At 37.4% G+C, this 24429-nt stretch overlaps 1 protein-coding gene across 1 annotated transcript in view; it reads left to right on the top strand.

Moving 5' to 3' along the window:
• eif3ea (eukaryotic translation initiation factor 3, subunit E, a) overlaps window positions 1–24429 on the top strand; it is a 58429-nt gene that overhangs the window by 9637 nt on the left and 24363 nt on the right. Inside the window, exons 4-7 of the mRNA XM_067448272.1 lie at window positions 5575–5617; window positions 8850–8954; window positions 18495–18620; window positions 19638–19762. Coding sequence (XP_067304373.1) covers window positions 5575–5617; window positions 8850–8954; window positions 18495–18620; window positions 19638–19762 — 399 coding nt within the window. The remainder of the gene's footprint in view (window positions 1–5574; window positions 5618–8849; window positions 8955–18494; window positions 18621–19637; window positions 19763–24429) is intronic.

Below are 24429 nucleotides of genomic sequence, written 5' to 3'. Positions count from 1 at the left end.
GTATCATTCATATCTTCAACACAGACCTTGCAGGACAAGGTATATTCCAAAGTTTAATATTTGGGGTTTGTTGAAATGTATTTGCTATATCAGTCATTTCTAATTACTTATACAGTTAATTTTTTTAATCACATTTTGTTGTAGCTGTTTTATCTTTTTTGTCTTTTGGCCCCTGTAGATATAGAGGCAGTAGCTGAGGCCACGATCTGCACTTAGTTATTGTTAATGGCTTGTTTAAATCGCTTTGACTAGCATTAATACAGCACCGTGCTCCCATATATTTTATCAGGCTACCGATGTGTGTTTGTGGTGTCTCTACAGTGAGAAATCTCAGTAGGTGGTATTGCCTTCCCTAGACATTTCTAAACACCAGTTTGCGTTTCGTTCTCCAAAACATGCTTTTATCACAGTTTAGGATTAAGTATGTGGCCTTAGAACCAGGCGCAGTCTTAATTAACCCACTCAAATGGATGTCTGCTCTTCATTAACGAGCGACTTTGAAGTTTACTTGTTCGATCTGAATATTTCGGGTTTCAGAGGGCATTTTTTGGTGTCTGGAGACGACCACGAGGAAGTGCAGATCAGGACTTGTCTTTATTTGTTCTTTTATTTGTTAATAGCTGCTTGTGTGCGACATGTTTCTTTGAAACTACGTCAGTCGGATGTTTACTGGGTCAGCTCTTTGACAGTGTCTCTCACGGGGCAGATGCTGTAAGCAGGTGATATCATGTTTGGAAATCTGTCAGGACCATTGTTCAGGAGTGTTAGGACATATGGAGTGGCGATGGATTTTTTTATTTTTTTTTCCTTTAACAGACTGAGCGTGATTGATTGATGAGCTGCACTGAATGGCTGAGGGCCGAGTTATCTCGCAGTTCCCTCAGCACCAATGCATTGACCTCTGTGGCGAAACCTGCCCTGTCTGTTCCGCATTTCAACCCAGACGGGAGGTGGTGAGAGCTGACGGGCTAAAGATGTAATGTCCTCCTCAGCAGACAGATAAACATGGAATGACTGTTAGTTTTGGAGGTACCTGGTGAGAGCTGAGGAGGTTGGACAAATGCAGAAATGCTCAGTAATGACTGTCCTATTCAGGTTTTATGTGACAAAACAAACAACTTTAAAAGAGCAATGTCGATATTTGTTCTCATAAGTAGATATTTATTGTTTAAATGTATAGTTAAAAAAAAAATATATTGTGTGAATTACAAAACGAGACTTCAGGAATGTTCACACTGCTCTCTTCCATATAGTGGCAGTGATAGGGATTGGGGCTGTACAATTACTGTGTTTTTTCTCGGGACTATAAGTCTCACTGGACTATAAGTCACATTTTACTGGACTATAACGCCATCTTTACGGCGCACATGCAAGCGTCGGTAGGACAGAAGCAGTGCAGAGAGCATGAGCCCGCTCGCTATGAATTCACAGCGTCTATAATTCACACACGGGCAGTGTTTGTTCCTAGCTTGCTTTTCTACCCTTTCTTTTGTTTCTTTTCTTGCTTTCTTTTGTTTTTTTCCCACAGTATTATATATATATATAATATGAACTGATATACATTTCCATTAAATGAGTAGGGCTCTGTGCTCTCTTTTTTTTTTTTTTTTTTTTTTTTTTACCTGGATGTGGCATTTGGGTGATTTGTGGTCTTTTATGGCTTCCAGTTTTAGGTTTTTAGTCCCAACAATGAGACTATTAGTTTTGGCATCTTCTGAAGCGTGTTGACGACATACCGAGCAGAACATTGTCAGTAGAGATGCACTGAAATAAGAATTATTGACCGAAACACCGAAATAAATTATGCCAATTATTAGTACTATTGCATTTATGGCTATGACTGAGTTACTTTACTAAAAATCAAGGCATTGCAATTGCATAAATTAATATTAAAGTTTCAAATAAATCACAACTTACAAATTATGCAATTTTTTTTTAGTACATTGCAACAATCCACAGTATAAAATAAAATTCAAACTAAAATGTTTATCTTGACCTCATTCATGTGTACATTAAATAATAATACGTCTACTGGCCTGCAGAAAGGTACAGAAATTGAATAAAGTAATCAAATGTAAAATAACTGCATATTTAACTGTTTAAATTAAAGATTAATACTTATTGAACTTACAAAATCTATTTAATCAAGAGCAGTAAGTGATGTCCTTTTTTTGACATTAAACAAGGCAGTAAAGTCTACAGCCCCTTTAAGACCTAGTGCAGGGATATGCTCGTCTTTCTCGACTGTATACAGTAACAGTTCACTTGAGGCATATTCAGACTACGTCTGCTTGGATACTCATCAAGATGGACATGTTGACATACTGTTGTGTGAGTTTGTCCGTTTAAGCGCAAGACTTGGAAGAGAACTCAATATTTGCACGCTGTGAGACGTGTGCGCGCTCTCGGATGATGCACACACAGTGATGGATCTTCTCTCAGCGCGCGAGAGTTCGTATTTGCGTCTTCTGGCACTACATCCGGGTATCAGTAGAAACTCTGGAGTATATTCGAATGATGGTGCGGGCGCATTTACCTCAGCTCTCATCACGAGAGCTCATTCAGCTCATTCATGGCTGTGAATGCAATCTGACTCCTGCTGCGTTTGTGCCGTGACACTCACTCGGCGACTCAGTCATTATATTGAACAGACACGTTCAGTTTTTAATTGTAGTGTCTGTTCTCTAACGGAACTGATTTTATGGAAATTAACGCGGTGGGAAAGTGATCAGTAATCAAGTAGCGGTGGCTTTGGGAGTGTCCTCACAGGGCAGCGACGCATTCTGCAAATTGTTGTCTTTCATCTGATTTTACAAAAATACATTTTCTGTCTTTTCTCAATAAAGGTTTCAAAAGACATGAGGGTGAGTAAAGGACAGAATTTACATTTTAAGGTGAATAATTCCTTATTTCCTGATGTGAACCAAGATTTTAGTAGCCTCGTTAAAACCAGACCATTCTCAGGAGTGAGTTATGGTCTGACACAACTTCATAGACATAATTTTCAAGGGGTGTCACCAACAGACGATGACATAGCAGAGCAACGGAGAATCTTTTTCAGGGGATTTCGAGGAAGATGTTGCAATGGCTTCTGAAGACTTTTGCCGTTATAAAATAAATATAATAATAGCTGATGTCCACCGCCACTCCATCAACATTTTTGCAAAATTTGGAAAACCTAATAGGATTTCAGACAGACTGAAACATCTCGGCTTGACGGGTATAACAGAAAACATCAAGCTCTGATTGCATTTGTCCACGTTGTAAGGCATTTTTATTGTGATTAGAACAAGATTTGCAATATTTTTTTATAGTCTTTGGACAATTGTCTCGCAAACTTTATTCAAATTCAGTCATTTCAGATGTGTTAGAACATTTTCAGACATAGTCAGCATAGTTATGCTAGTTATTTACATTTTTTTACATGATAACCAGATCGTGTGAGGAAATAAGCACAGAAAGGCCAGATCCAGAGCTGCTGTGTGGTGTTAGCTCATGATTACACTCCCCATCCTCCTCATCAAAGTAGCCAGTGCAATCCACCTCTGGTAGCCAAGTTTTGTTCTTTGCTTAGGTTTTAACAAAAAAGGAAAAGTTTTTATTCCACAGCGGCATCCTGCTTCACTGTCGCTTGCGCTGTCGTCATCGTGTAAAGCCCGCCCAAATGTTTTTGATTGGTACCGTGTTTTCGACAGATTGGAAATGGGTTTGAATAAGCTCTTTGACAGACTACTTGCAGAACAAATCTAAATTTGCCAGAAGTTGTCTGGGTTTTCCCAGGCAAAGATTTTAGACCATTTATATTTTTTTACAAAGGGTGAAGCTTACCAGCTGTCTGGCTATCACCAGACCAAGCTCAATTTAAGACTGAACATTGGTCTAAGGAGTCTGCTCTGTACTTTCCAATGCACGAGGTGTGATCAACTGACATTATTTAAATGGACCCACTTTATATTAGGTGACCTTAACTACTATGTACTAACATTGTAATTAATCTTTAATTAATCATTTGATACAATGCATTTATTGTGTACATACATGTTTTTTACATTGTACTTACATTTAAAAAAACACCTGCATGTAATTACGTCTGTAATTTCTGTAATTACATTTGTAATTACACAGTTGGCTCTTCCCTTACACCTAACCCTACCCTTAAACTGACCCACACCACCACACCTGTCTCTAACTCTACCCGTATCCCACCTCAATATCAGCAAAGGTGTTTTGCAATACAATTTGAACACAGTAAGTACATTGTACTTATTTTTTGATGTAAGTACATAGTACTTAAGGCCACCTAATATAAAGTGGGGCCATTTAAATAACTGTACGCAATTGAATAGTCCTTTAACCAATCAGACCACATGAGGTGTGCTCAACGGGAAACGACTCATCGTTTCTCTGTCATCATGTTAAACCCGCCAATATCGCACCAGGTGGATAAGTCTGTGATAACAAAAGTGTAACAGAAGCAGTAGATATAATGTACAGTTGCAGGGCGAAATCAAATCGCCGGTAGATCAGACTGTTCTGTCTAGCTCGCCAGATCAATGGAATAGAAATATAAATCAGACAATTGCAGAAATTTTCTGTTGCTGTTATTGGTTGTGTCTGCTTAGGTTATTAACATACAGTATAAGTTACATAAAAGTGATAGGTAGGTTTTAGCACTTTACCACTGTTGCTGCGGCGTAAGGGAGGTGGCTCGTCTTTATACGGAATCCCAGCATCTGTCAGATAATGGTAAAATGGAACAGAAGCAGTTTTGCAAAAGAATGTCTTTATAAACAGCCTTTGAACCTCCCCACAAATAAAATAAACGTGCAACCTCCTCTTTCTGTCTGGAGCACACAGTGACGCATGGCTTCATTTGCTGAGTTCTTCAGAGGCCGGCCACATTTGGCGGAGGTGGTCGTGCGGTAAGCTTGGTTACCAGCCCCCCGTGCCGAGCATTTTGCCAAAACTCAATGAGTTGCAGTTAAGATTCTTACTCCATCTCACCTGAGGAGGTGACTCAATGTTTTTGTTTTTCATTTCTTTATTACCTTATTCTTTCTTTAATTAGTGTAGTTTCCTAAGTGGTGTTACTAACTAAGGCTCCTATTTAGATTCTTTGATTTTTCTAAACCCTGGTATTAAAGGTCGTTGTGTAATTCATCCTGCAAAGTTTGTAATGAATGATACATCAAATCATAAGGCTGGTTGAAAAATGTGTGCTATTATAAGTAATCAGACTTACTATGCTTGTTTGGCTGACAAAGTTATCACTTTTTTTGAGGGGGACCATGAAACATTTCTAGATCACATTTTCTTCAGAAAGTGTGAAATTCTTTAAAAAAAATGAAAAATCTGAACTGTACTGAACTTGTTGCCAATGTGATCTAGTCTACATAGATCAATGTGTTGGAGTGCATTGAAATATTTTATTTGACATTTTTATGTTATTTTAATTTCAAAATGTATGAATTCCATAAAAATACAGTGATTTTTATTTAATGTTTTATTTATACCTTTTAAAAGTAAGTGTATTTCATCCACTCCTGCTCACTTGAAAATGTTTCTGTGTTCCAGGGACGGGCGTATGCTGTTCGACTATCTGGCTGACAAGCATGGCGTAAGTACTTCTGCTGACTCTTCCACCCTTCTGAGGAGTTCTCATGACTCCTCTGTGAACCCAGTGTTGTTTTGGGGGGCCAACGGGAGGGGCGGCCCTGAGCAGAGCGACATTAAATGGCTTCCCAAAACCTTAAGTCATTTTCGGGGATTTTATGGCTTGCAGAAATTTCTGCGGACATTTACATTCTGTGGCGAATTGTTAAGAATAAACGGAACAGCTCGGGACCCGTGGGTATGGCCTCAAGAATGCTGGGGATTCTATATTTGACTTGACGGCACTCCCACCCCAGCATCCTGAGACTGACCTGAGGTCTGTCCTCAGTGCACCTTCACTGCACAGGCTACTACACGATCCTCGCCTTAACAACTCTTTCGTCGCCACCCCCAGGAAGGCCCCTGTGGCCTTAACGACATCCGCACCAGGGCTCTAGTTTACTGTGACCACACAAACACACAGACATAAACTACTCGCACAATGAGCTCTCTGTTCTAAGACACCCTGGCAGCAAGTTTCTATCGAACTGTCCGTCAAACTGCTTGCACTCTGGTCATCGGCGTTAGATGAAATTGAGGATTGTATTTAATACGGATAATCTCGAGGTCACGTAGTTTCACATGTGAACAAAGGTTCCTGAAGAGCTATAATGGTGAACAAATAATTTCTCTGTACTCAATAGGAATGAAAATACTGCACTAAATACCAGGGGTTTTCCTACATTGAAATTTTTTTGGCGCCGGCCAAAGCAAATTTTTGTCCCGCCAAAGCCTTATTTGATGAGTTGTTGTGATTTATAAATTGATATAGATTACTGATGTGCGTGACTCTCTGCTTGTTCTGACACTCAGTTAATGTGCGCCCTCGTTAACTGAGTGTCAGAATGAGCAGAGAGCCGCGCGCTCTCTCTGTCTTCAAAACCATCACCGTTCTCTCTTTCTCACTCGCGCATATCAATCAAAATCAACTGAACTGAGAAAATGGTAAAAGGTCGGAAGACTGACTCCATGTTCCACGTGGTGCGTTCGCACAATATTTTCCCAGAATTACTGCTGGATGTGAACTGTGCTCAAAAATTGCACCTTTTTTTACAGACGTTTTGCACACGCAGCTGACATGAACCATACTTTCAAATAAATGGAAAAATATCCTTATGAAGGGTTTTCTGTGATCAATCTTTTGCGTTGTTTTAACAGTCTGGGTTCACACATAACGCGTCCGCTTTTGTCCGAATTGCAAACTAATGACTCATTTGAACCGATTCATTTTAATGAACTGATCTGTCCAACACTGAACTGACGAATCGGAGTGTAATCATTTACTCAATACCTCTAAAATGAAAACGCAAGTGTGCTTACACCATTAAACAAGAGGGGTTAGTAAGAATTAGTCTTAATAAGCCACAGTTTTTTTATGTATTTATTTTGAGTATTTATATTGATAGTGTAGTAAATTACCACACACAAAAATAGTTTAGACTGGAATAAGGTGAAACCAGAACAACGCAAGTTGTTGATAGCCAATAATTGTATTAAATTGTTTATGGCAGAGAATAGACTATTAGACTATTTGTTACATTTTTAATGCTGCTTTTTAATAATTGTTGCCAAAATAATGACTCGGTAAACCACGCAACCTGTGTAAAAACGAGGAACAAAAGAAACATCAAGACATCATACATACTGAGATATCAAAATTAGATGAGCAAAACATTTTTTGCATTTATTTTACATTTATTGTCAGTATTGGGCTCACAGATCACACGGGTAGGTACTTTAACTGTTGGGTGTGTGCGCGCGCATGCGTGTGTGGATGACCATGTCTGGTCAGCCACCACCGAAGACCATTTCTGACACAGGAAAAACCCTGCTAAATACCAACCACAGCCAATCAGAACATAAAGTTTAAAGTCGCTTATTTGATTTTTAAAGGAATAAACATGTTGTGCCTTCTGCCAAGAAGATGGATGTTGACAAGTGGTTTTGAAAACTTTGGGCAGGTTCCAATCGGAAGTGAGCATCCGTTTACCCTACTCACTCCGAAGGGCAGAACATGATCATAAATGATTAAATGACTGCCTTGAAGTGAGCATTGCATGTTCCTTTTGCTAACGGAACTGTGAAAGGGCCCTTTGTGAAGAGATTCAATTGTTCACTTTTGTTTGGAACACTCCTACAAAAAATTTGCACATTGTTTGAGGGGAAGATTTTTAGGGATTATTTTAAAGATTTTCACTAAAAATTCACTAAACTATTTGAGGATCATGATGCCATTGATTTGCATGTGCTAACATGCATTTTTTTGTAATCAATTTAATTCACATTTTTGAAAATACAATAAATCTATAATTATAGGTCTATGACAAAAAAGAAAGTGATTATTTAACCCTTAAAGACCTAGAACATTTTTGGGCCGCCTGACTTGCCTCTACTTTTCTTTGTTTTTCGAAAACCATTCTACCAGTTAGTTTCCATCTAGCTCATTTTAAGTTCCAATTTTACATTTACTTAGTCTGAGAATGGTTTAAATTAATAGAATTTTAAGGAAAAAGGCAGCAAAAATGTGGTGTTTTTACTGTGAACTCAAACAGAACTTCATGAAGTTTGGATTTTTTTTCCTTTAGAAAGACTTAGTTGTTTAAGATTTCCAGATTAAATTTTGTCTACATTTAACAATCCCTCAGCAAGTATAGATATTTATTATAATATTATTCAAGGTGTTTTTAAGTGAAAATAGGTTTATTTTATTTACTGACTGTCCAATTTCAGTTCAGGGAGTAAAGTAAATAGAAAGCTTGTTATATAATAACAGAACACTGAAGCTATGACAGTCATTTCTGTTTGGCTCAGGGGAACAACCCACGTGCGTTTCCTTAAAGAATCAATAATGCAGATTTTGAGGACGCATCCATGCTCACTAAGGAGCCTGTGGATGATCAATGTGATGCTTCTAAAAAGTTGAAATTCTCCCATTTCTCTTAGAATGGTAGTTATTTTTAGCCGCAGACGGCGCTCTGTCTTTAAGAGTTAAACTTATTTTTTGAAGTGTTAAAATAATTTATCTAAATTGCTTTAGCAAGTACAAGGCTTATCTAGCATTTTCTTCCTATGGCAGAAATTGTATGTCTCTCTTCATTACCATTTTGCATAAATACACATTTTGTGTGTACTAAACTTTATCACCTGACATTGAAAACTTACTTTGCATTTTGTTTGAATTCTGTCTTTCCTTGCAGTTCCGACAGGAGTATTTGGACACCCTGTACCGATACGCCAAGTTCCAGTATGAGTGTGGGAACTACTCAGGTGCAGCGGAGTACCTCTATTTCTTCAGAGTCCTGGTATGTGTCTTACCACGCCCGTCTTTAACAGATGACAGAGTTCTGTTTTCTAGCATTCTCCTCTGGGACGTTCCCAGTGGGGCAATTTTCAAGAGCTTCTTTTCATCACGACACCCTTTCATTTTCTCCTTCGCAAATTGATGCCATTAAATGCATTCTTGTTTAATAAGTTCTTGTCTAATGGACAAACAGTTTTATTTTGATGGAGAGTTCCCCTGTGAGTGTTAATTGATCCTGACGGTCGCTCTATTGAGAGTTTGAATTATTTTCTCTGCTTAATATGGTTTTGCTTTTTTAGTACGAGACTCTGCCAAATCCCATGAGTTACGAGCGTTACGCATGCACTTAACGTTGTTTTTCAAAATTACGCAGATGAAAAGTAGACATGGCTCGCTCACAGGTAGATTTTCTCAAATTAGAATCCAAATCCTTTTATCTTGAAATATTGTGTAATTTATTCATTGCTCCACAAAACAGGCAACTTTTTTTTCTTGCACTTGAGGCAATCCAAAGAACTAAAAGCTCCTGATCTGTAATTACTTCTGAAAAGTGCCATCCCATGGCTTGTTAAATTCCTTGCATGTCTTGAGTGCTGAAAAGAACCTCTTCAAGGACTTGGTTAAGAGTTGTTTCAGGGCTGTGTTTAGTGGCAGACTTCATAAGCTTATGGGTTTATGGGCAGTGCTGCTCCCCATAGATGATTGGTGGGGATTTTGTGGCCTAATCACTCTTGGTTTGACAGGATTTCCCAGTTTTTGCAAGGGTTAAAGGTTACACAGCTTGCTCCATATAATCCCAAGACACCAAAAAAAAAAGGCTTTTCAACAGAAGATGACTAGAATTTGTGTTCTTCCAACAAACAGTCAAACCATTTTGAGTCTTTTATTGAGCCAAAATCTTATTGGATAACAGGATACTAAGGCCACATTCGGGTTGCAGTTGAATAAAGCCCAAATAAGGCTTTTTTTTCCTCCTCATTTTTCAATTACATTGTGAAAGGAAACATCCCTTTGAAATCAGATATTTTCATTTTGATCTGGAAATAAATCAGATGTATATCTTTTTTGTGTGTCATCAGGAAGTCAGGTTGCATCCCCCCATTAATTTTACGGAACATTTGTTATAATGCATTTATTATTATTATTATTATTATTATTATTATTATTATTATTATTATTATTATTATTATAAATAAATACATACATACATAAATAAATATGGTAAATATTATTTCAAAATACTTTTATATCATGCATTTTTATAATAATAATAATAATAATAATAATAATAATAATAATTATTATTATTATTATTATTAATTTAGTTTGCATTTATTTATTTATTTATGTTCCCTGGTAAGATTTTAAAGAAAAAAATGTTTTTCAGAAAAAGTCATTTGAGTTTTAAAAAACGGATACACACTTTAAACTTTTTTTTTTTTGTCTTTCAATTTTATTTTATATCATTTTTCAGTAATAAACCATTTAGTATAGGAATTTCGTTTGCTGGGTAGTTGTCACCTGATCATACACGTGTCTGATATGGACTACATTTAAAAGGTTAAGTGAGCAACCTCACCAAAAAAGTCCAGAGTCCAGAATAGAATTGGACCTTTTGTCTTGCAGTGTGAAACTAGCCTAGCCTCACATCTTCCTCTAAGCTGCCTTTATCCCTTTACCTTTTTTTAAATGTTGTCTGGATAAAGATCCAAACGGTGATGCACCGAGGACCTTGGATTAAATAATTTTCACCAGTGGAATACTTTTGAAATCAGATAATACCAAAGAAGGTTTGTGGGGGAAGATAATTGCAGTTCACTGAGAGTACTGGCAGTATCCATGTTACACGTGCGTACTTCTTATTTCCTCTATAAACAAAGGGCTCATTGCTGGGGCTCTGGTGTTTGTGGCTTCTCTCCCACTGCCTGTAGAAATGAGTGAAAGATGAACTTATGGGGAAAAGCGGCCGGACGCTCAGAGCCCAGCACAGTGCTGTATAGCTAGTGGGGTGGGGGGCAAATGACGGCTGGGAACGAACAAATTGACCCGCTCCTTTCTCTCTGGCCGTAGTGTGTGGAGGTAGTCCAGTGTCTTAAAGAGAGGTGCCCATTGTCAACGCTGCCCTGGGCCAAGAGTGTTGCGAGAGGCTCCATGCCTGGCTAAGTTATCGGACCCCCTTTGCCGGCAAGCGTTTCTCACGTAACCACATAGCCTGCCTTCTCACATGGAATGCACTCCTGTTTTTTTTAGACCAGCTCTCACATATGATTCACTCAGCCTACATTGTTGTAAATAAAATAGGCCAGCCATTTGCCAAGCAATGCTGTGTTGCTGTGGCAACAAGTGACCGAAAAGAAACCCTTTATTTGATTTTAAATGATCTCGGTTTTAGCATTTCAGAGGTGTGATGAAGACTGTGTTGTTTAGATTTGCAACATGTTTCCCATTTGTGAATGATTTGCAGCGCCAGTCACGCTGTTTGTTTGTTTGTTGTGTCCCTGTGGTTTTCGTGGGAGCCGAGGGAAGGAACGGCCGACAAGCCTTGAATTACACCCTTCAGTTTTTGTCACCCTTTTTTGCATATTCATTAGTGTAGATGCTTCAAGGACGTACTTAAAGGGATACTTGAAAATTGTCATCATTTTTCACCATGTCATTCCAAACATGCATGAATTTGTTTTAGTTTTAGCATTTTTTGGGGGGAGGTTTGTCGATTAAAAATGGAAGTCTGTGGGGTCCTACAACACTGGACCCATGGACTTTCATTGTATGGACAATGAAACATTTAAAAATGTTGAGGTCAGTAATTTTTTTTATTTGTTTTAAAGATGTCAGATGCACTCTAAGGCTGCATTTATTTGATCAAATGTACAGTTAAAAACTATATTTCGAGAAATTAATACAATTGAAAATAACTTTAACATTTATATACATTATAAAAAGTAATTTATGCTTGTGATGGCAAAACAAACTTTTCAGCATCATTACAGTCTTTAGTATCACACAATCCTTCAGAAATCATTCTTAATATGCTGACATGATGCTCAAGAAACATTTATTATTACCAGTGTTAAACATCTGCTTAATATTTTTTGTGGAAATGTGATATTTTACAGGATTCTTTGATGAATAGAAAGTTCAAATGAACAGCATTTATATGAAACTGAATATTTTTCTCTCACTATTTTATTTTTTCCTTAAAAAAAATAAAAATAAATACTGACCCCAAATTTTAAATGGTAGTGTATTTTTGTGTGTTCCCCAGGGAAAAAACATAGATTTGGAACAATATGAGGTTGAGTAAGTTTACAGAATTTTTATTTCCAGCAACCCGTTCCTTGTCTAAGTGTGCGGAGTGCCTTGTAAACATGCATGTTAGGTTTTCCTCAATATTATTTTTTAGAATAAGATGAGATGGTCAAACATAGTAAAAACCACATCAAACACATCAAGCGTTTTGAGAAGATTAGACTGTTCACACAGCAACCATTCTTGTTTACGCTTTCACTGCTCAAGCTAAATAAACAGAAATAGCTTCCAGAAATTCTCTCCCTGAGCATGTTTTGAAGTATTTAAAGTGTTATCCTTTCATTTAAAAATTAAGATAATTCTCAATGCTTCGTAACGTAATGCCTTCTATTTCCATCAACACTGAGAAGGCGCTTGGAATAGCCATGATGTAAAAATGGTTTTAGTGGAGCTTTCTCATTGAATACCTTCCCCCTTTTCTTTTCTTATTTCCTATTTATCCACCCCTTTTCAAGCTGGACCTCCCATCTCCTTGGATGGCTCCTTGCATGGCTCCTTGCATGGGAGATGTCAGGCTCTAGAACTCCTCTAGCGTGGGAAACCTAGCCATTTAACTAAGGAAGCCAGGCTTGCAAAATCCAGACCTGAGGTCCTGTTACAGTGAGGGCCCGGTGCGAAAAGAGCAACTTATTCATATCATCTGTTAATGCAGGGATTGGATGTTGAGAATAAAGATTGAGTGTCCCGTCGGATCCCCAGCACAGTAAATTTATTGTTGCTGGTCAGTCAGTGAAAATGTGCCCATTTCGGGAGGCAATGGAAACTCAAGGTAACTTGTGGAAAAACCCAGGTATTTAACTATTCTTGCATGGCCAGTGCTGAAAGCCAGTCAGTGTGCAGAAAGCTGCCATAATGACAATGGAGTGTCGCCAAATGTAGCAGGCAGGGACTTCCAGGAAAAAAAAAAGAAGCAAAAAACAAACACTTTTAGAAATGAAGCGTTGACCTTTATATTGGCAGCAAATGTGGCTTTTTCCCCGGTTGTCCCTCCGAGCTGATCTCTCAGTTTTTTGGTATTTGACTCTTTAGATGCATCCAACTTGGGGATTTTGATGAAAGTGAAGCATTGTTGCAAGCAGATGGGTAATTGCATCTGTACTTTATGGATTTTAAAACCTTTCTATAAGTCTCAGCTATTACCATTATTACAAAATCAAACAAATACTGTTTTGGCGATAGCTCCTCAGTTCAATTAAAGCGGCAGCACAGGGCATATGACTGACCACCTCTTCCTCTTTATTATTAGTTAAAGCATGATTGAAACCTGAATGAACATCTGAAGATATGTTGAAAGAGACAGTACAACTTAACTCAGGGTATTATAACTCAGGTGCATTGTCTCAGGCAATTGCTCAATCAGTGTTTCAACCGGAAAAAAGGTGTCACTAAAACAGCTTGTAAACAATGTCACAAATTACCTCAGAAAAGCAATTCAAAACTAGAACAATTAACTCTAGAGAGGAGCATTTTGCTGAATGTATACCACTGTATTTGCTTATTCATTGTATTTTTAATTGACCTGGTCTTCAATATTTAATGTCATGTTTTTATGGCAGCCAAATATTTAAAAAAACAAGCAGAAACATAATTATCATATAACAGTTATAATGTTATTATTACGAGAAAAAAATTGTGTAATTTAATAAGTAGACAGTACAAATCAGTTAGTTTTAACCTTAAATATTAAATTACCAATTGGGCTTCCTTTTACTGCATTCAAAATCTTTTGTAACATAATAAATGCTTTACTGTCACTTTTGTATTTAATGCATACTTGCTCGATAAAATAATAATTTTCATTTAAGAAAAATTAGCTGTTTTGTGTGTCTCTCCTTTAATGCAAATTAGCTGCTGCTCCCCACCCCAGAGGGCGGAGCCTTCACAGCTCGTAAACACGCAAATGAAAACTGAAACATGATACATCTGTTTGTTTCAAGATCATCTCTATCGGACATGCTCATGTGACATTGCAGTTCTTCATCATCATGAAATATTATCATCTGCATGCATTTTAAAGCCTTATCACTTTCAACGTACACACACACACACACACACACACACACACACACACACACACACACACACACACAGCAGATGTACAGATGTCCTTCTTAAAATATGTGATAAAAGTTAATTATTTTCCATAATGTAATGATAAACTTTCATATATTTTATATTCATTGCACACCAACTGAAATATGTCAGTTATTTTATTGTTTTAATACTGATGATTTTGGCATACAGCTCATGAAAACCCAAAATTCCTATCTAAAAAAATTAGCATATTTCATCCGACCAATAAAATAAGTGTTTTTAATACAAAAAAAGTCAACCTTTAAATAATTATGTTCATTTATGCCCTCAATACTTGGTCGGGAATCCTTTTGCAGAAATGACTGCTTCAATGCGGCGTGACATGGAGGCAATCAGCCTGTGGCACTGCTGAGGTGTTGCGAGGCCCAGGATGCTTCGATAGCGGCCTTCAGCTCATCGAGTGTTGGGTCTTGTCTCTCAACTTTCTCTTCACAATATCCCACAGATTCTCTATGGGGTTCCGGTCAGGAGAGTTGGCAGGCCAATTGAGCACAGGAATACCATGGTCCGTAAACCATTTACCAGTGGTTTTGGCACTGTGAGCAGGTGCCAGGTCGGGCTGAAAAACCAAATCTTTGTCTCCATAAAGCTTTTCAGCAGATGGAAGCATGAAGTGCTCCAAAATCTCCTTATAGCTATCTGCATTGACCCTGCCCTTGATAAAACACAGTGGACCAACACCAGCAGCTGACATGGCACCCCAGACCATCGCTGACTGTGGGTACTTGACACTGGACTTCAGGCATTTTGGCATTTCCTTCTCCCCAGTCTTCTTCCAGACTCTGGCACCTTGATTTCCGAACGACATGCAACATTTGCTTTCATCTGACAAAAGTACTTTGGACTACTAAGCAACAGTCCAGTGCTGCTTCTCTGTAGCCCAAAAGTGGCTTGACCTGGGGAATGTGGCACCTGTAGCCCATTTCCTGCACACGCCTGTGCACGGTGGCTCTGGATGTTTCTACTCCAGACTCAGTCCACTGCTTCCGCAGGTCCCCCAAGGTCTGGAATCGGTCCTTCTCCACAATCTTCCTCAGGGTCCGGTCACCTCTTCTCGTTGTGCAGTGTTTTTTGCCACACATTTCATACTTGAATGCTGCTGTTAATATTCTGGTGTGGAGATGAACATAGCGGACTGTGTACAGCTCTTTGAGGGCGGGGTCTGTGCTAATACGGCAGTGTCCATCAACACGTGGACGGGGCCTGTACAATGTAACGTCACATTGCCAAGTCTCTACAAACAGCTTGTTCTGAGACACTGCTTATGATTTATGGGGATTTTAAAAAAAAGTGTGTGGATGGATTTTTACCATTGGTTGTGTGCATGCACTGCCAACACACATTTATGTTCAAACAGCATGTAAAAGTGAATTTTGCATAATAGGTGCCCTTTAAAAAAATCTTACTGACCCCAAACTTTTGAAGGGAAAGCTTTTGTAACATTACATTTCAGATAAATGCTTTTCTTTTGAACTTTTTATTCATCAAAGAATCCTGAAAACGACTGGTTTCAACATAATAAGGAATGTTTCTTGAGCACCAAATTGCCATATTAGAGCGATTTCTGAAGGATCATGTGACGCTGAAGACTGGAGTAATAATGAGAACTCAGCTTTGCCATCACAGATAAATGACATTTTAAAATGTATTCAAAAAGAAAACCATTGTTTTATATTGTAGTAATATTTCACAATATTAACTATTTTTATTGCATCTTTTATTAAATAAATGCAGCCTGGGTTAGCATAAACTTCTGTCAAAAGCATTTTAAAAATCGTACCGATCTGAAACTTTTGAATGGCAGTGCACGTGAGGAGCGGTATGTCTGTCCAATCAGATTTCAGTGTTTGCAGTGCTCCTTTTAACATTCAGACCCTGACTTCCTGAATGTCTGCATGCTGCTATGTCTGTCATAGGTCACTTTCTTACATGCTGGTCAGTCTAATCACTCCATTTCCCATGAGCCTTTGGCTATAGCTCTTTCCCCTTTTTTTTCATGAATCACACCGAGATGCTTCAGCAGCTCGCTGATCTGCAACACATTACCTTCTCCCTTTGTTTGTTTTTGTTTTTAGTCATAATTTAAAGCTTATGTTCCTTTGAAGCTGATTGTCTCTGCAGGGATGCTCCATGTTAAATCTTGCTCCTATTTCCATACAAGAAGCTGAGTGACTATCTTTCAGGGGTTTCATAACTTGATTCCGCAGGATGTTTTTCTTTTGCGCCAAATGTTCAGGAGATTATCACAATTACTAGTTAATCAAGTTATCTAAACAATATTTTCAAGGGCCTGTTTCTGTTTAACAAGACTTGTTATTGGCTTCTGCTGACAAAGGATTTTAGTCAAGGTAGACGTGACAACCATAAGACGGTACAGCCTTTTGAACACATTGTCTGTGTGTATGTGAATTAAATACATTCAATCATTACTTGTCCTGCAAAGACCTACTCAAATGGTTCTCATTAACTTTGCAACCACATAACTATCCATCCTCACCCAGTGTTTGTGTTTAGTTAGTGCTTTGATTTGATTAGTTGAGTTTCTTTACCTAATGTCTGGACCTCATTCTCTCACTCCTCCACGAACAGACATTTTGATTGGTGTCCCGCCACTCCAATCCTGTCCACATCTCGGGGCTGATCAAAGCTTGCAGACATGTGTTTGGGCCAGTAACAGAGGCTGTAGCGGTAGCAGCACACATCATTAAAGACCCGTACAGAAGGAAAAGGCAATCCACTAAGGTCACCGCAAGTTCACATGAACTTCGGGGATCTTTTTTGTCCCCTATTTGTGCTTGATGCTCCACATCAGATATTAGAAAGACTATGTTAATATAAATGTACATTGAAGTACTTTTTGTGCTTCTGAATTTTGAAAGAAGAGAAAAAAAGAAGTGTTGGTGATTTTGAAACCACTTTCATCTCTTAGTGTGACCCTCCTTTCCCTCAAGATATCACTTGACCCCAGGCTAGTTAAAGAGCACTTGTTTAACTTGCATAATTATTTCCCAGCAGTATCGCAGACAAGTTGGCCTTTAACCTTTTAGCCCTTGTCTGAGGACCTCCTCTACCCCCCAAAAAAGAAGAAAAAATCTATAATTTATCATTGACAAAGGGCTTTTTGAAAATCTTTTCAAATCTGATGTTATGCATATTTTTTTAGTCATGAACAATGTGTTTAAAAAAGTTTGTTCTTAAATAACATTTTTATAGTGTAGTTATTCCATGATCTGACATGGAAAGTGTACCAACACATAAAATTAGTTTTCACCAGTATTTGAGAGATCTAAAAACCTTTTTTACTCTGCCACAAGGATCTTTATCATGTTTATGGTTATTACTTAATACTTTTATAAATAATAGAGCAATGTTTGTAGTTGTGCCATATGACATTATTTATTAATAGTAGTTGTGCCCTGACATATTTTATATATATATATATATATATATATATATATATATATATATATATATATATATATATATATATATATATATATATATATATATATATATATATATATATATATATATATATATATATATATATATATATATATATATATATACTACAATTAATATTTATAGAATAAAGATTTGTCATATGAATTTATCAATTATACAGATTTATTGAATATAAATTTCACATGAATCATTATACATGATCAGTGTAAAATTGTTATACATTTATTTGGTCATTCCTAACGTTAAAAAAAAGAACAGTTTTATTTATTTACTTAATTTTACCTCAGATGTTCTTAAGGAGAACGGCTGGTGTGTGGTGCAGTGGTGACTATCAAAAAAATACAGCAAATGGAAGTTTAAAAAAAAAAGCTATATAGTCTTTCAGGATCCATTTCTTTTTCCCTTACGAGCCCAATTCCCGAAGATGACATAATTTAATCCGTTTATCCACTGTAAATAAATAAAGACGTTCCTCCACCGAGCAGCTTTGCCAACAGGGCTTAACTTTTAGTTGTGGGGAATGGCAGATGTCAGAAGTACAATATTTAGAAAGTGGAAAGAGACCAAGACTGCCACCCTACCAGTGTAATTTTATGGGGTGTGAGTTGATTTCATTGTCTACTTCTGTTTACAGTGGTTCAATGTATTTTTCTATGTTTGTGTGTTTATGCAGGTCCCCGCCACAGACAGAAATGCGCTGAACTCTCTGTGGGGCAAGCTGGCCTCAGAGATCCTGATGCAGAACTGGGAAGCTGCCATGGAGGACCTCACCCGCCTTAGAGAGACTATCGATAACAATGTAATGCCCCGCCACTCAGAATTCAATACCGCACTCGGATTCCCTTACATAGGCCGTAATATTGACCGCCTTGCGTTTGAGCATAGCACCCCGCTGCTGTTGCCGTTCCTCCCCTCTTCTCCGTCTCCTCGATTCCTTCTCACCGCAACTCACAAGTCAAGCAAAACCTTAATTGCTGTGTTATGTCGGTGCAGCTTGATTTTTAATTGGAGGAATTGAGCTGGGAAAGAAGGGTTTGGCTTTGGAAGAAGTATGAGTAAATAAAAAATTAAAGTCTTTGGACATTGTAAATTTCTATTCTGAACTTTGATTTGAACTGAGTCTGGAAGGCAGCAGGAGCCAAGTGTTGGTTTTTCGGAGTCAGAAGTTCATCTTGTTATGATCAAGTCAAGATCAAGACAAATTACCTTTTTAAAGGGATAGTTTAGCCAAAAATTAACATTTTATCATCATTAACTCTTACTCTTTTGTTATTTATTATATTCTGTGTTGGAAATGTATTTGTATTCAACACTTATAAAAGATTTCTATTTCAAGTAAATAGAAATGTATAAAAAAAATTCTATATATCTATTTAGAATCCTGAAATGTTCCAAAAACACATTAAGCAGCAAAACTGTTTTCAACATTGATAATAATAATAATAATAAATGGTTCTCTATTATGGTCCATTGATAATAAATCTTAAGCACCATATCAGCATATTAGAATGCTTTCTGAAGGATAATGTGAGACTGAAGACTGAAGTAGTGATGCTGAAAATTCAGCTTTACCCTCACAGGAAAAACATTACATTTGAAAATGTATTAAAATAGAAAAGTTATAATTGTAATTACAATTGTAATATTTCACAATATTACTGTTTTGCTATATTTTTTATTAAAAAAATATTTATTTGTTTTCCATGGAAAAAGTCATGCTTTGTAATTTGGAGTTGAACTATCCTTTTCAATTTTACTATGATATTTAACACCCTTTCCCATCTATTTTTCCTTTATTTTTGTTATATCTCTACAGACGGTAAGTTCTCCTCTCCAGTCTCTCCAGCAAAGGACTTGGCTGATCCACTGGTCTCTCTTTGTGTTCTTCAACCACCCCAAAGGGAGAGACAACATCATCGAGCTTTTCCTCTACCAGCCACAGTAAGCACCTTCTACAGCTGCTCGTTTTCCATCTGGGATTTGGTTTTGCTTTGGTTTGACTAATAAAAACGGATGAGGTAGGAAGAGAGCACGGGTCCAGGTTGGAAAGCCCACCACAGTCCGCAAACGAAACTGCTGATGCTGGGCGCACCAGCCAGCCGCTCACAGACCCGCGACCCCAGTGGTCAGCGCGAAAATTAGTCTGGCAGCACGGACGAATGCTGACAATGGCAAATGGGCTGCCTAACTCACGGGTTCAGTGTTTTAAGCTTCTTAAAGCGATGTTGTCGATCCTGGACTAGCATGTTGATGTTTCCAAACATATTCCCTACCAGGTTTGAATGATCCATGAGGAAAAAGTGATAGTTTGTGGTAATGTCAGACTTTTTTTTTTTTTTTGCTGACTAGTCAAGGTCTTAACACATTAAAGGGTAACAATGTTCAGTCTTTCTGTGTGTATTTGAGTACAAAGAAGCTTCAAGGGACGCCTAGTTTTTTTTTTGTGTGGGCTTACACCTGGTGCCTAAACTAGGAAACTTGATCTACTAAATAATTGTACATTCCATCTATTTTAAGGCATCACTTTCCTCCCAATGGACTGTTGTGAAGCTTATGCCTATACACTATTCAAAGACAAAATGATTTTCTTGCTCCAAGATGTTGTTTTCCATTGGTTTCCACCAGCATGGATGATTAAGGGTGACCAGACCAATAATTAGTCATTAGAACCTGACCATAGTGGGTGAAAAGACGGGTTGGGATGGCTTATTGCGCTGTCACTAGCTGGAAAACCTTATTTAGGTTTGGCTTTTTCTTTGGCCCGAAAAAAAAAACAGTACATAACTGTCATGAACAATGACCTGTGGCCGTGAACCTAGAGTGAATGTTTGACCTGCCTTTGAGACAATCAGCTGGCTTAACAGCAGCCCTTTGGACGCATGTGCTCATTATACAAGAACATTCATTATGCTTCATTAAAACCACTCCAAAAAAGGTACTTCTAAATTGCGGCTGGGCTCGTCAGATCAGAGGTCTTTCAATGCTGGCAGCGTTCTTTTCACTTTTCAATTTTGCGCTGTTCTCTCACCTCTTCTGCCTTCAGCTTTTATTTGCAGAGCTGTGGCCACGAAGAGCAATCAGACCCCATAAATCTGAATCCCAGTGTAATTTACTGCATTAGATACACTGCGTTTTATGTACCACAGCAGCATAGCGTACTTGGAGGGTAGATGCGTTGTCATGTTTTTGTTGGAAAGCAGCATCACAGTCAGTTTTTGACCCGGTGAAAAGACCTTTTGTTTTCTGTTCTTCTCCTCCTTGTTTTTCTTGAAGTTGTGTTGACAATTAGGCTGACATCAGCCTGTGGCATTTAGGTTCAGTTCATAGTTGTTTGGCTGTCGTTCAGGACAGGGTACGATTCCACGCTCTCGGCCTGAAGATCGTTCGTGATGTAGTCGTGCCATCAAGCAGACGGCCAAAACAAAAAACGAAATTTTAAGTGCAGGAAAAACGATACCAAAGATAGGCTATCATATAATACTTTCCTACCAAGTCCAAGGGCAGTTCGAGAAAGAATATTGTCACAAGATGACCTATGATGTAGGTGCAAACAGGAAAGCTAATACCACCGAAACACTATCCCGGCCAGTGCTAGAGTGGATTCAGAGTTTCACTTGATTTACCTCTAATTCCCCTCCTCCCTTCAGATGCATCATGAAATTGGAACTGCACCACTGTTCCTTCCTTTGATTCGTTTCTACCTTTTTCTCTCCTTGCTCTCTCAGACCTGCCAAATTAGGGCTGCAATGGCTAAGAGCCTCCATCAGTAAAGTCACTTTAAAGTATTAAAAAAAGCATTTCTTGTTTACTGTGCATTAATTGTTATAAAACGTTACTATAAAAAAAAAAAAGAAGTGTTCTATTGAACTTTAATCATTCAACATTAATATATATATATATTTAAATCTTGCTGACCTTAAACTTTAGAATCTAATACAGAAATGTTTTTAAAGTTTTTTATATATATATATATATATATATATATATATATATATATATATATATATATATATATATATATATATATATATATATATATATATATATATATATATATATATATATATATATATATATATATATATATATTAATATTAATATTAATATTAATGCTGGGCAACGATTCAAATGTTTAATCTCATGATTTTCTGTGATTAATCGTGATTACTTGCAGTATGAGCAAAATTCAATAATGAATGCAAAAGTGCTGCTAAATGAACAAAAGTGCAATAACATATGGTATTAAACATATATATATATATATATATATATATATATATATATATATATATATATATATATATATATATATATATATATATATATATATATATATATATATATATATATATATATATATATATATATATATATATATATATAAAATATGTGTGTATATATGTATGTGTGTATATATATGTGTATATATATATATATAGAGAGAGAGAGAGAGAGAGAGAGAGTTCGGTTGCAAAACGTGATAAATGCTATTTTTTGACATTTAGATTTTATTATTGGAAATCACTGTTTAGCTGTACCTTAATCTATCTGTGAATTGCTGCCATTAATAAGATTTAAAAATGTACATTTTAAGCCTCCTACAAAATGTCTTCTTTTTTTTCCCACAAAACGCGATATCCGCCAGCCCAGTTTCTTTACAAAGTGCGATAACGGTTAGGCAATAGAACGTTCAGGATGCTGCGCAAGCTCAGGATGTCACGCAAGGAGAGAGTCACCGCCGGTGAAGTGCTCCGAGTTTGCTCATTGATTTAACGATAATAGCAAAACAAAAAACATATTTAAAAAAAGAGGATTCAATAGGCTAACTAAAAGACGTTTACCATTTAATTGTTTATACTTGTAGGCGAGCTGTCAGTCACGTAGGCTACGTCACTGATCAACAGCTGTCTGTCAGTCAGAGAATCAAAGCTTCAGAGTCAAGCTTAACGTTATGGATTTCGATGACGGATTGGAGCCGGTCAGGAAGGCATCTAAAGAAAATCAAAGGGAGAAGAGCAAACGGGCAAGGCATTCAGGGGAGGGAAAACATCCAAAGATTAATTGTGGCCATCGTGCGACTGCGAGTAACGTTGGTCTGTGTCATGCGCACGCACACGAAACAAAACATTGATGCTTTTCTTAATGGTATTACAGTAGTAGAATATAGCCTAAGGTGGATATAACGTTTTGCGCAAAAAAAAAAAAAGTTATGTTGTGTATGTTCTGGCCAAAACTAGCTCGGAATCTTATTATTATTAATCAATCTATCAATAAACTATTCCATATATTTATGATGTATTGTTTTTCTAACCAATTTAAGATGTTTGACAGTGTTAAGATAAATGTTGCATTTTGGCATGGTTTTTTACTTATTTATGAACTATTTATGGACATAAAATTAAATAAAAAATATCCTGGATTTGAAGAATATTGTGTCCCTGGCCTACACTGAGCTCAAGTAATAGTTTAATGTACAAAAAATTGTGAAGGAACTTGACTGTTGATGTCTTAAATAATAATGTCAAATAACCAACATTTCTCAAAATGGATAGATCTCGTTTTGCAACGAAATTCTTCATATATATAAAAAATATTTTAAAATGTAAGTAAGTGTGTGTATATATATATAAATTCACTTTTTACATGAAAAGAATGAAATAATAATCTTTTTATCAATAACATGACAAATATCTGCTTGTTGGTATCAGCCAGAATTTTGATAATGATGGTTAAACTTCTCAAACAGGAAAGTACTTTCAGAGATGAAACGGGAGCATAACATGACCCAAGCCAAACATGGGTCAACAACACAATCCAAAACGTAATCCATTTTCGAAATAGTTTTTATTTGCATCCCTAACCTAAATCCCTACCTCCCTGAGGAGAATGTGACGCACTCAAATTGAACTACTACTTCCTGTTTTGCCCTTTTCCTTACGAAGTCATTTAGCAACCGATTAAGCCATATCATGGCTTTGGTTGTTGCTGTCGGGCTCCGTTAGATAATGTTTTTTTTTTTTTTTTTTTTCTGTGCGAAGCCCAGATATGGCATCATGACTCATGTGAGCGGTCTGGCCATCGGAGCCTCCCTGGGAGAGCGAGTAGGTGTAAGTTAATCAGGAACACAGCATGAAGTGTTGTGGTTTGCCATGAAGTCAGACAACTACAAAGGGAGGAGAGACCGAAGGCTGCGCCAACTGGGATCACACGCCGCCGAAGCCCGCTGCTGTTTTTAGCTCCGACATCACAAGTGCCACAGGCCCCCTTGTCCCTTTAATTGTTTCGGCTAATTAAACCATCCGGCAGCCCTCCTCCTTTTCCTCCATGTGACATGTGTTTCTCTATGCTGATCCATAAGGGAGCTCTAGGGCCTAGCCAAGGCAGAGCAGCTCCACTTCCTCCTTGAAATTTAATTTGGTCCTCATACAGGGGATGAGGAGAGGGGGGTCAAAGATGTTCGTACAGATACCGCAGGCGAGGAGGCCGTCCTCCAAATTGACTTGAAATGTTAAGTGCACTTTAACAGGAGCTCTTAGCCCTATGACAAGGCATCTGTTGTATGTTTTTTTTTTTTTTTTTTTTTTTTTGGGGTCCATATAAGAAAGCTC

This window comes from Pseudorasbora parva, chromosome 7 (assembly GCF_024679245.1).
Source record: "Pseudorasbora parva isolate DD20220531a chromosome 7, ASM2467924v1, whole genome shotgun sequence".
NCBI lineage: Eukaryota > Metazoa > Chordata > Actinopteri > Cypriniformes > Gobionidae > Pseudorasbora > Pseudorasbora parva.
The sequence above is the reverse complement of the archived record's forward strand: the minus strand, read 5'-3'. Positions and strand labels throughout refer to the sequence as shown.